Source organism: Podarcis liolepis (genome assembly GCF_965112155.1).
Source record: "Podarcis liolepis genome assembly, chromosome: 1".
Lineage (NCBI taxonomy): Eukaryota > Metazoa > Chordata > Lepidosauria > Squamata > Lacertidae > Podarcis > Podarcis liolepis.
Window position 1 is genome coordinate 93,030,841 of NC_139554.1, and position 12,886 is coordinate 93,043,726.

General features: G+C 40.4%; 1 protein-coding gene across 6 annotated transcripts in view; it reads right to left on the reverse strand.

Annotated features, from left to right (window-relative positions):
* Positions 1-34: 34 nt before the first annotated feature.
* Positions 35-12,886, reverse strand: part of SLC12A8 (solute carrier family 12 member 8) — a 71,393-nt gene continuing 58,541 nt past the window's right edge. For 5 of the 6 annotated variants that reach the window (XM_083489460.1, XM_083489461.1, XM_083489462.1 and 2 more), the window contains exons 10-14: positions 11,316-11,985; positions 9,840-9,937; positions 8,691-8,808; positions 5,586-5,646; positions 35-2,175 (exon numbers count right to left, since the gene is read on the reverse strand). In XM_083489460.1, coding sequence (XP_083345586.1) covers positions 2,010-2,175; positions 5,586-5,646; positions 8,691-8,808; positions 9,840-9,937; positions 11,316-11,985 — 1,113 coding nt within the window. In that variant the 3' untranslated portion in view covers positions 35-2,009. The remainder of the gene's footprint in view (positions 2,176-5,585; positions 5,647-8,690; positions 8,809-9,839; positions 9,938-11,315; positions 11,986-12,886) is intronic. The other variant, XR_014522509.1, reaches the window with a different exon arrangement.

The following is a 12,886-nucleotide window of genomic DNA, read 5'->3' on the forward strand; positions in this document are numbered from 1 at the left end:
ATGTGGTATAAGGCAAATTCCTGTGTTTTTCCTCTATTCATTTTATTTAACATAATATATATACCGTTTGATTGTAAACAAACTAACAAACCACCCTCCAGGTGGTTTACAACAATATAAAACTAAACATCAAAAATTGTTGCTGAAAACAGGTATTATAAATATTCAAAAGATTAAAATCAACAGCAGCTAAAAAGGTGATAATCTTTGTGTCTTGATAAGCTTGCTTAAACAAAAAATGTTTTTAGCAGTACAGTGGTACCTCGGGTTAAGTACTTAATTTGTTCCGGAGGTCCATTCTTAACCTGAAACTGTTCTTAACCTGAAGCACCACTTTAGCTAATGGGGCCTCCTGCTGCCGCTGCACAATTTCTGTTCTCATCCTGAAGCGAAGTTCTTAACCCGAGGTAATATTTCTGGGTTAGCGGAGTCTGTAACCTAAAGCGTATGTAACCCGAGGTACCACTGTATTACATGGCAGCTGCCAACAATGCCAGTTCTACAGATCAAAGTGGTCGAATAGGCATATATTGTGTGAGGCAACCCTACAAGTGGTCCCATGTTTATATACTAACACCTTGAACTTGGCCCAGTGGCAAATAGGCAACCAGCGCAGATTTCTGAGAGGAGCTACATGCTTATAGGGTCATGTTCCTGTCAACACTCATGCTGCAGCATTCTGCACTACAGCTTCCAGATCAATTCTCCCAGTTCCAGAGTCAACAAGAAGCTTAGAGCTCCTGAAAATAATCCATGGGTACCCACTAACTGAGTCGATTAATTCAGACCTGGAAATATATTTGCTGTTTAACGTTTTATTACAACTGCTGTTAATTTTTCACATCATAAAGTAAGAGGTTGGTTTGGCGGCAGGGGCATGTTTCATGTTGTCCACCCTAAGCACCATGATACCGAATTCTGGTACTGCTCCAGTCTGAGTCCATGTAACACATGATTCCTCTTGATGACCTGTCTTCCACACAACCATCAGGTATCATTATAACAGTAGATCAAAAACGGTAGATAGACACAGTAGCTGGGGGTGGGGTAGAGACTTAAGGGTCAGAAGCACTCAGCCAGGTTAAAAAAAAATTGTCAAGAGGGTTTCTAAGTCAGCCTTGTAAATGCGCATACAAAAGTACAACAATGTTCTGGTAGCTGGCAGAAATGGAGCTCCATCCCTCCTCTAACATCCCACTGCACTTCTATGCAGAATGTGGAGATGGGGGGCTTCCTTCCTCAGGTGGCCTGCTTGGTTTCTACGCTTGATCCAGAGAAAGGTTAGGGAGCACTCCTGCCAGCCTGATCACTTGTCTGCATGCAGCTTATTGTTAATTCTGAGTTGATTTCTGTGCCCGATCACAACACGCAATCCTCATTTTAAGCTTTGATGGTTTAATGTTTTGAAAAAATTCTCAGTTGCTGCATAGAACGTGTCTGATACGGGGCTGTCTTGTTTCACACTACATGGGTAAGGGGCACTACATATAGATTTAGCATTGGATCTTTCTGGGCCGCTAAAGTTTGACAAAACTGTGTGTCCAAAGCTCAGTTGTCTAGCAACTCACCTGCTGAGTCTACCTATACTGAAGACTACTGTTGCTTCCCTTTTTCATTCTTCTGGTATCCTGTACCTATGGGTTTCTGAATTACATGCTAAGATATGGACATATTAGAATTAAGCGTGTCATATAAACAGTCTACAACAAAACCAGAAAACTTTATAAAACTGTATTTTTTAAAGAAAAATTATGAACTGTGGAGTTATCGGACACAAATACCCCCAATGTTCTGGGAAAGCTGCAAAACTCTTTTTTTGGGGGGGGGGCGGAATAGAAGAGAAAAGAAGAAGCCAAGGCTTTAAAACTCCCCCCCCCGACTCCCTCCTTTAATTGGAAGTTTCAGTATTCATTAAAATCGGTTCTAAAAGGGAAAGCCTTTTAATCAAGTGGTGTGTCTGTGGCCAGTGTTTTTAATTGGCTGGCAGATTGAATGGGCATGTTGCTTTCTCATTGGAACCGATTAACAAACTCTTCTCTGGTGATAAGAGAGGAATGGTGGTAGCGGTCCCGGGAGGCAAAATCTGTATTCTCTTCTGTGAGCTGAGTGGTCTCCATGCCAACTGTTGCAAGGGACGGTGTCACAACAAATCGCTCCTCCGGGGATGGCTTTCCCCTGAAAAACAAAAGGAACGCAGAACCTTCAGATGCCCCATTGTTTCCCAATACATCTGCAGCTGCACTCTTGAACTGTGTAAACAAAAATAGAAAAAAAGAGAAAGAGAAAAGGAATCCACTCTGCTATGCACAAAGACACGGCACTTGAAGAAAGAATGCAAACTTTTCCTTATGACTTGAGGGTTTGGCCAAAATTCATCACAGACTCTTTCCTTATGTAAGTTTTATTTTTAAATGGTCAGTGAAGGTTTCCCCCCTTAATACATACACTTGCGTCTCTTCGGTTATTTCCCAATTGCTTTAAATGCTCCAGGTATATAAAACTGCACTAATGTTTGGTCCAATTAAATCTATACCTTATGGCTGAAGACCAGCTCATGTAAAATAATGCCTGCTCGTTTCCTTTTAGTGCTTTCCAGTTAGGATGCAACAATTCAAAGAATGAAAAGGCCCAGAAAATTCATCCTGCACATCTGTTGTTTTTCAGCAAAATCGTAAAAGACTGCTAAGCACTTATTCAATGCCTTTTAAAATTATACTTTTATATTCTGAATGTGAATTTAAATGTACTTAAGACCAATCTCAACTGCATTCACATCTAATTTGCAGAAGCATCCTTCTTAAACTGTTGTGGGAAGTGCAGTAGCATGTAAACCCTTAATGTCATTAGGGCCTTTTGAATTACTAAAATGTGTATAAATGCTTCCAACTAGGGCAGTTTTGCTATATAGAGGGAATGAGTAAATACAGCCCCTAAAAAAACTTGTAACATGTTCCTACTGCAAGAGGCACACCTTATGGGAGTTTCCGTGCCACCAGTTGTGGCCCCAGAGTGGTTACATCTTGAACTCACAAAAATGCTAGCAATTTTCTCAAAGTGAAAACTAGCTGCTAAGAGACTAACATTGACAAGGGTCAGATGCACACTTTGCTTTGAGTCTAATTAACATCTAATCCCATGAAAGACATCTCTTGGCAAGTGGTAAAGAATATGGTAAAGGCATGTTGGGGAGAGGGGAGTTAAGTTATTCATCCTCAATGAAATTCTGGACCACATCTGATGGTACCCTTGCTACCACTTTCCAGACAGCGCTTCAAATTGCTATATTCTTCTAACTGCATAAGAACTGCATTTTCCTAACAGGATGTTGCAATTTGAGTGCTTAGTCCCCAAACAGAAGCACTTTCTTAAGAGAAGATATCAAGATGCTTATCAACAAATGAGAAACTTTATATTTGTTGCATTATAAACTGATCATCTGGGGGGGGGAACGCTAGATAGGAAGGTTGTTCCAGATATACAGCACAGAGCAGCATGGGATATAGGTTGATCAAATGGAAAGGGGCTCCTGTAACCACTGTAGAGATGTGGGAGTTGGCAGGTTCAGATATTTAGGAAGGGTGCATAATGTTGCACCTGCTGAAATGCCCTCTTCTACAAAATTACTAAAAGTCATTAAGATTGCTGTCCTCCTTTGTATCTAGAAGAAGTACCTGCTGACAGATGAACTTATGCAAAGTAGTGAAAATGAAAAGATAAACAAGGACTCCTATAGGAAGAAACATAAGGGATGTGGAAAATGGCAAGCAAAGAAAGGTAAGATATGTGTTAATCATCTATGATGCTCTTCTGTATTTCAAGAGACATGGTTTCTGATGATGGCAATTTCACGTTATGTTGTGGATATAGAGCAACTGCAATAATTCTTTGACAAAAACTGAAGGAAGCTGAAACTGCGTTTTTCAGGGTTAGAGAATGTAAGAACATATTTCTAGCATCCTAAACTTGTGTTCGTTTGTTTTTTTAAACCCTAATTGAAGGTTTCCCTCAGTTAGTTTGATTCTTATTATTTCATTGGTTTGTAAATTTATTTGAAATTAATATTATATTTACCAGAACAGGTGGCAATAGGTAAGAGACTTTGTTTCTTTGCTCTGTATGTCATCTGGTAAGTACACAGCTAGTGTTTACAACATGTGAAGCAGCAATAGCAAACACAACAAAAGAGGGAACACTTGGAGAGTCTGGGAAAGCATAAAGCAGCAAATGACCATAGAGAAGGACCTATAGAGCAGAGTAGCCAATATGGTACCCACAACCCCAGATGTTCTTTAACTATAGTTTCCATCATCCATGACCATTGACCATGCTATCTGGTTGGGAGTCATTCGGTACCCCTGCCAGAGAAGCTAACTCAAAACAGCTAGGGAAGTTCAGAATTCTGTAAATGAGTGGTTTGGTCAGGGTGATTTCTGGCAAGAGAATGACTTGGAGGGAAAGGTTTAAAAAGTTCCTCACCCACAACCCCCCCCCCCACTATAGCCTCAGTGGCTGCATTTTGTAGGAAAAAAAGTTATGTACAATGATCACAGAATGATACTGTATGTGATATATAATTCTACTCTTAATATGGCAAAGTTAATGGTAGTGCAAGTACTTATAAAACTAATGTTATAGCTATTCACACACACATATCCATAAAAGAGTGCATACAGCTCTAAATCCAACAAAGTGTAGCTGTTGATGACTTCTTCTTCTTCTTCTTCTTCTTCTTATTATTATTATTATTATTATTATATTTCTATACCACCCTTCATCCAAAGATCACAGGATAATTTACAATACAAAAAAACACAAAAATACATCCCATAATAACAATCATAATATATAATCCATAATATAATATGGATTATTGTGGAGACCTCGATGACTAGCCAGAATATTCTCCCATATTTCGCTACTAATTTTAAGGTCTTCCTCCTTCCCCCTCATTGGTTCCTTGTGGACACAATGGAGTTGCTCTTCATTCAACCAGAGAATCAGAATCAATAAAGTAATTGTACTACCTGCTGGTGCATTTCAAGAATGCACCGTACAAGGCACTTAAGTGCACTTCAAGTGCACCTCTGTTCATTCAAGTTTGTCAATGTTTCAGTGGCTCTGGGGGATGTAACTGGACATTTTGAAAAATAAGTAGGGTATAAGCTGTTATGTTATGCATCTCTGCAATGTAGAAGATAAAATGGAGGTGGTGCAGTTAACCCTACCTTAGGAAGTGTAGCAAAAGTCTTGCTCCCTCAGAATCTATTAAAAGTGAGATTATAGTTGGTATGGTGCCATTTAGATTTAGCAGGTGGGTTGTAGGAGAGCCAAGATTCATTATAAGCAGGGCAGAAAGAATGACTTGGCCTTTACTTAATTAGCTATGCTGAATGGCTTATGAGAAATATGTCTTGTGGTATTTTGTAATATATCTGAGATCTAAATAACTTAGGTTGCAATCCTATACCTAGGATTAAGTGTCACCGAACTCGATGGAACTTAATTTTTACTCATGGATAGGACTGCACTGTTAATCTCAAATTAATTAAGGATATGAAACGTCTCTTTTCCTACTTAACACCAACCTGCAGGCATTAAGTAAAAGTTGTTTTATCCATTGGAAAAAGCTGAAGTTGGCTGCTACACCTGTAGAAAAAAAAAAAGACAAAATAAGTTGCACTATTGATAAACTCCTGTTAATAACTTGACACATAATCTAAAACTCTGCATTGATCCTTACTAATCCAAGCTGGCCCAAAGTTTAAAGGTTTAATAATGGTGGGAATGTGTTTTTCATATTTCTCCTCAAATTAAGGCTTTGCGATAGTCATTGAATCAGTGACTGCAGGCTGTAAATAGCACTTGAGGGCAAGACAGTTTGAGCATAGATGCCATTTAGTTTCCAGGAGAATTCAAAGTGCTGGTTTCGACCTATAAAGCCTTAAATGGCTCAGGACTGCAATACCTCAAGGACTGCCTCTTCCCATATGAATTGACATGGACCCTTCAATCTTTATCTGAGGCCCTCCTTCATGTGGCTCCTCCATGAGAGGTCTGAAGGGTGGCAACCCGAGAATGGGCCTTTTCTGCAGTGGCTCCCTGCTTATCTTTAGCCATCAGGCAAAAACATTCCTCTTTCACCCTGCCTTCGGCTAATTAAACAAACTATGGTCGTTTAAATTGCAGAAGGGGGTATTGCTTTCGTTCCTTACTATGTTATGTACAGTGGTGCCCCGCAAGACGAATGCCTCGCAAGACGGAAAACTCGCTAGACAAAAGAGTTTTCCGTTTTGGAGGTGCTTCGCAAAACGAATCTCCTATGGGCTTGCTTCGCAAGACGAAAATGTCTTGCGAGTTCCTGCGGGCTTTTTTTCCTCCTCCCCCCTTTTCTAAGCCGCTAATCCGCTTATCAGCTGATCCGATAAGCAGATAAGTTGCTAAAAGCTGCTAATAGCGCTAATCCGTCAATAGGCTTGCTTCGCAAGACGAAAAAACAGCTAGACGAAGAGAATCACAGAACGGATTCTTTTCGTCTTGCGAGGCACCACTGTATTTTTGTGCTTTTATATTGTAAACTGCCCTGTAATCCTCAGGTGAAGGACTGTCATTCATACATACATACATGCATAAAGCATGCTTGTGCCAAAAGGTCCAGGCCTGGAAAGTGATGGCATGTGTCTATGAACGCAGAGTCAGGATCTTATGAATAAGGAATCCCTGAACGATGAGATCTAGTGGGGCCGAGTATATAAGGTCTCCCTCTTGAGCCTTCAAGTTGCTGGCCCCTTGTTCACAAACCTAGCTAGACTTTGTCCAGACTCCCTGTGGTATTGACCCTGAACTGTTGCCTGACTCTGCACCACATATTTGGCCTGAAGTGATTCCCTGTGCTTGACCCTGGTTTGTTTAGATGGCACTACATCCTCAAACTGCTCTCCTTGGTATTTTGGTAAGAGGTTTATATCTCCTATGGTTGAGTATACCCAGCCAGCAGGACTCTCCTTATGTTCTGACATGCAGATCTGTGGTTCCTTTTTTTTGGGGGGGGGGGATTTGCTTTTTACAAAATGGAGTCATTGAGACTACGATTTGAAAGAAAAGGGGCTGTTGTGGAGGGAAGAAGGTGATCATGAAGTCTTTTCTACCAAAAAAACTCCCACAAGCTGCATTTTACCCATCAAGAAAACATGCAGGCAACCACGCAGGTAAAGTCTGCTCAGTGTGGGCAATATTGGGTGGTGCTGTTTGTTTGTTTATTTAATAAAATTTATGTACTGCTTTATTGTAAAACAAACAAACAAACAACCCTCAAACTGGTTTACAAAAAGAATTTACCAATGAAATTAAAAAGGCAGTAAAAACAGCAATTTTAAACATTCAAAAATAATTAATCAATTGTAAGTTTAAAAAACCAGAGTAAAACACATGTCAACGTTCTACAGGTTTGAGTAGGCCATCCCTGGAGTGACTTGAGGTGAAAAGATAAGAACTGCCCCTGCAGTTCACCTCAAATTGCTTCCTCTCAAATTGCTTCCTCTGTGGCTGTATTTTGTAAGAACAAAACTATCTCTAAAAAGAATCAGGGAGCTACATCTTAAGACATAGTCAGTGAAATTGAATTAAAGCCTGGGAACCACTACGATAGGCTGTGGTACTTGCTATTTTAGTGCCATCGAGTACTACATTCTAAATCAGACACACACAAAACTCCTAAACACCTGACATGCACAGACTCTTTTAATACTCTTTTAGCTTAAAGAGTATTTCCTCAGATTACATTTCTTGAATATTTAACATGTTTTACTTCATAAATCAAAGGGGCTTCCGCTTTGTAGTCAGAAATTCTGGTATTTAATGAGATTCTTATTGAGATTCCAATCTTCGAAGCATTTTTCTCAGGAGGATTTATCTAGACGGGTGGATGGGAGGTTATGAATGGATATGACCTACTTATATTTTCATCTTAAAAACAACATTCCTGTAAGGCAATAACTCCACCTAATTTATTCCACGAAGGTGCAACAGAATAAATTAAAATATTTTGCGAAAGGTATCAACTAGTCGAGCCTGATCATTCTAAATGCAGCTAAACTATTTAAATGGGCAGCCTGCGGGGCTCCCTAGATGTTGCTGCACCCAGTCTCTCATCAGACCAAGCTAAATGTCAGGAATGACAGAAGCTTGTAGTCAACATCTGGAGATTCACAGGTTCCTCATCCCAGATTCAAAGAACCTTATTTTATGACTTGCAACAAAACCATACATGTAATCTGCAGTTAAGCTCAGGACCTCCATTTCAGACAGACACTGCCAGGTTCAGAGAGGAAGAGACAATGGAGAAAAGTTCTCCTCCTATCATTATGAAATTCATCTCCACTGAAACTTCCCAATGTCTCAGGGTCTTTCAGAAGCAGTGCAAGAGAATGGGTTGCATTGGAAGATTAGGGTTACATCAATAAAGGGATGGAAAGTGTAACTGCATTTTTATCTGCCTAACATTTCTTCTGCTACAATTGGATTGATAATGCTCTTATCATCATCATCATCATCCACCCCAACAACCTTTGATAGTCTAAGCTACAAAAATAAGCAAGTAAATAAAAAAGTGTTAACATCAATGAGAAGATGGGACATTTTCATGCAACTGAAACATAATGGAAACTGAGGCCGATCTAAGTGAAAACACTTACCAGGTGGTAGCCCTGGACTCACTTGACCAATGTAGAAATATAGAATAATTGCTAATCCCAAATTAACAAGAGTGTAGATCCACTGAATAACAAACATAATTGCAAGTGATCCTATTGCCTGTTGGAAAATGGAAAATGTAGGATTACTCTGGGGTACAGAAACTAGCGCTGCCATTTCCCCTCAGAATGTTTACTTTATTTTAAAATCAAATATAGCTAGGCAATCTGAAGGAGAGCAAATTGCTTAGAATAATTCTTCCAAGTCTCACCCTACTTTTTACAACTTTTCAGGACCTGCCACAAAACCCATTCTGGTACTTAGCAGAGGTGGGGGATAACCTCTCATTTAATGTGTAAGTCTTCAGTGGCATGGGAAACAAGATGCATTTTGAGAATGAAGCAAATTACATGACCCACATTCTCCAAATGCCAGTCTGAGCATGTGATTAGTCTAAATTAGAATTTTCAAATAGCACATGGTGATCCAAATGGGAAAAGCAGCTGAAAATTTAGCTCCATTTAGTTTGAGTGACAGGCAGGAGAACACAAGAGTTCTACTAAATCAGACCAAGCGTCCATGTAGCCCAGCATCATGTTTCCAATCATGTGACCTGCCAGATGCTTCTGGAAAGCCCAGAAGTAGGGCATCTCATATGCATACTGCTTCTGAATCTGGTAATTCCATGTAACCATCAAGACTAATAGTTGCTGATACACCACATCTGTATACTCACCTTTTAAAGTCCCCTAAATCACTGTTCACAAGGTAGGTTTGTATCCATACTGAAAAACAACAACTTTGAAATCTTAACTCCATTGGGTTCCATCTTACCCAATTGTGGACAGGTTCCTGGTGATGCTATACTCTAATTGGCTGGTTCATTTTGTAGTTCCCTAATTTGAAGCATCTCATAGTGTCCTGGCATCTCACTCCAGATTGCATTACCTTTTTTGCTACTTCTTGTTTCCTCCTAGGTTTCCAACCCAACACCTATACTGATTAAAACTTCGTATTCAAACATACTCTCTTGCATCATATATATGAAGCCTTTTCTGTGAAGCTTGAAGCATCCCTATGGATCTGTAAGTAATGTTAGTTGCCTGCTTATTATCCTAAAGAAAGGTTTGAAATATTATAGAGTAACTCACACCAACAAGGGAAACCCAACGGTCACAGAGTCTGGAGTAGAAGGACGCTGGCATTTTCTGAATTTCTAATTCTTGGCTTTGTTGTTTTACATTTAAATCTACAGAAGGAGAGAGACAGTAGAACAATGGATAGATTCTGAAGGATCAGGCCTAGGCACTCAAGTGTCCTTGATAGGGATCACATAGTTCACTATGCCTAAACAAAACTTCTTCCTTCTTCTGTCAGAAGTTCAAATCCAGCCTCAGTGTCTTCTCCCTCCCACCCCCCAAAAACCTATTGCTTTCAGAGGATACAATTCAAGTATCAGGTGCTGTGTTGTTCTGAAGTTTTCTAGCAACAACAGGCTAACTTTTCTCCTTCTCTGATGTGAAAGTCCCAGGAAAGCACTAGTCTGCTTCAAGAGACAAAATCTCTGCAAGGAGAGCCTACTGAAGATGGTTAGTTAAGAATGGGGCTAAAATTAAGAGATTCTTCAATGGCAGATCCTCTGGAGGAGGGGTTTGTAGAGGCTCAGGTAACAATTTCCTCACTACTAAACAGATGTTTTTGTTCCTGTCTACAGTCCAGCCTTTGTTGGCCAATCAAGACAACGAGGGGGCTCCTCACATAGATGCTGAGGGAGTGGCCTTCTTGGCATGAGGCTTCCCTGAAAAGCTCCAAGGTTTCAGAGGAACATAAATATATCACTATACATGCAGAACATACAGCTGGCCAGCACTCCAGCTCTTCTCCTTTCTCCATCCCTTTCCTATTACTATATTCCTTGCAAAAATGAAAATGAAAATTCCAATTATTTGGAAACACGGTTTGTGCCAACTGCAATATATTATGCTACAACTAGTTCTGGTCACAGAATTTAGAATGTATTCACATTCAGATAACACAGCAGTCCAAGTTATGAGATCTTCCAATAAGATTGTTTAGGTAAGGAGAGCTTTTGCTGAGCTTAGCTACTGAACGCTGCATGCCTCAGGTCCTTTTCACACTACAATTATGCAGAAGGCAACATTTTGGAAAGGGAAAAATATACGGGCATGAAACTGGACAATTTCAGTTTCTAGACCACAATCAGAGTTATCTGATGAAGACCACCACAATCATTTCTGCTTGTAAAGAATGGAGAGTTGATGTTTAGGATGTTAACTTTTGGAAGCAATTACCTCCCACGTCAAGGTAAAAATAAATGTTGTGATACATCTCACAGTGAAAGGATTCATATGTAGACTACTGGCACAGTACACTGTAAATAGTAAATCTTCCTGCACTGAATTAAATCTGGGCAACATTTCCACAGGCAAATTAGAGGAGAATCTCTTGTGAATCATTAAAACAGACTCTACAGTTATAAAAAAAGGATAAATTGTTGCCAGGTTTGACAGACTGACCCTGTAAAACCGATTTCCATCCTTGCCTACAGAGGAGTACCAGCAATATTCTTCATTTTAAAAGGTAAGTTTAATTGTGCTTCTTGTTACCTTCCACTTGGTGACTGGCAGTTTTCTGCCTCTGTTCAAAATGCTGGCCTCTGTCTTGGTCTTGCTTCCGCCTGGATCCTACAGCAGCAGAACTCTCTTCATCCTGGTGATTCAGCTCTGAAAAGCTCTGCATACTTTTGTCACTGGATTCCAGGTCACCACTGCAAAGATCCTGGGTAGAGGCAATGTTATTGCCAAGATCCAAGAGAAAGCTGTCTTGTAACGTTTGTTTGACTGCCTTCTTCTGCTTCCTCGACTTGGCCATTTGGCTAACACCCATGTCCTTTTCTTTCCCCTCAAGATTGGCTCCTGGGTCTTGGCCGGGAGGCCTAAAAATATGATCCATGTCTTTTGTGAATTCTAGCAAGGTGCCATCGGATCGGCCTTGCATTATTCCACCTGATCCATAACAGGATGGCTTGTCCAGTATTAAAGGCCGAGAACAGCTGAGCACGGCCTTGGAATCCTCTCTCAGTATCCTTTTGGAGCTCTGCTGAAGTCTGTAGCTCATGGAGACAGAGAAATAGGAGTAATCCACGACAATATAGGTAAGCATGAAGTTTATGGTGACAATTGGAGCGAGAACATTCACTTGGCCAATGAAAACGAAGGCCATGGTGATAAGGCTTGTTAAGCAGATTGCAGCCACCGGGGTTTTGTTTGGTCCTTTCTATAGTTAGAACAGAAAGAATATGCATATTGTTATGTATGAGTAATAATCTGATTAGAATCTTTGCAGATAGAATTCACAGAATTGTAGAGTCGGAAGGGACCCCGAGGGTCATCTAGTCCAACCCCCTGCAATGCAGGAATCTCAAGTATGTCATACATGACGGATCGCCATCCAACCTCTGCCTTAAAAGCTCCATGGAAGGAGAGCCCACCACCTCCCAAGGGAGTCCGTTCCACTGTCGAACAGCTCTGACTGTCAGAAAGTCCTTCCTGATGTTTAGTCGGAATCTCCTTTCTTGTAGCCACACCAGGGGAGGAATGAGTTAGCTCACTCCCCACACTTTCATTACAAATCCCTTTCCTGTCCCTGCTCAGCAGCTATTAATTGTAAACAACAACAAAAAGTACACAAACAGAGGCAGCAAGTGCGTCTGTCAGATCAAAGAGAAACATTGCGATGCATTAGCTTTAGAAGTTTAATGTGGACCCTCACTTTAAACAGTGCCTGTGTTCTAGAGTGTTTCTGAATTCCAGCTTAGAGAGAAAGGGTTCGCCACAGGCCTTCCCTCTTAAAACAAACAACAAAAGAGCTTGAGAATCATTTGGCAAAGAAAGATGCAAGAATATGTTGAGAGGTAGCAGATGAGGTACGAACAATGTGGAATGAGGGTCCATTCCAAATAAAGTTCATGGTTTAGAAGCTAGTTTGGGTTTTCTCTTACACAAAGTTTGGAAGATTACAGTGCTTCCTACTCAGACTGACTGGAGATTTAAATATCCCTCTGCTTCTGGAAACTCAATTAGCGGCTAGCTACTACTCTGGTGAGATAAACCAAAGGTATGCTTGTCTGAACTTTTGTGTACTGTAAAGAAAAGGCGGATTAGTCTGTGTTCCATGT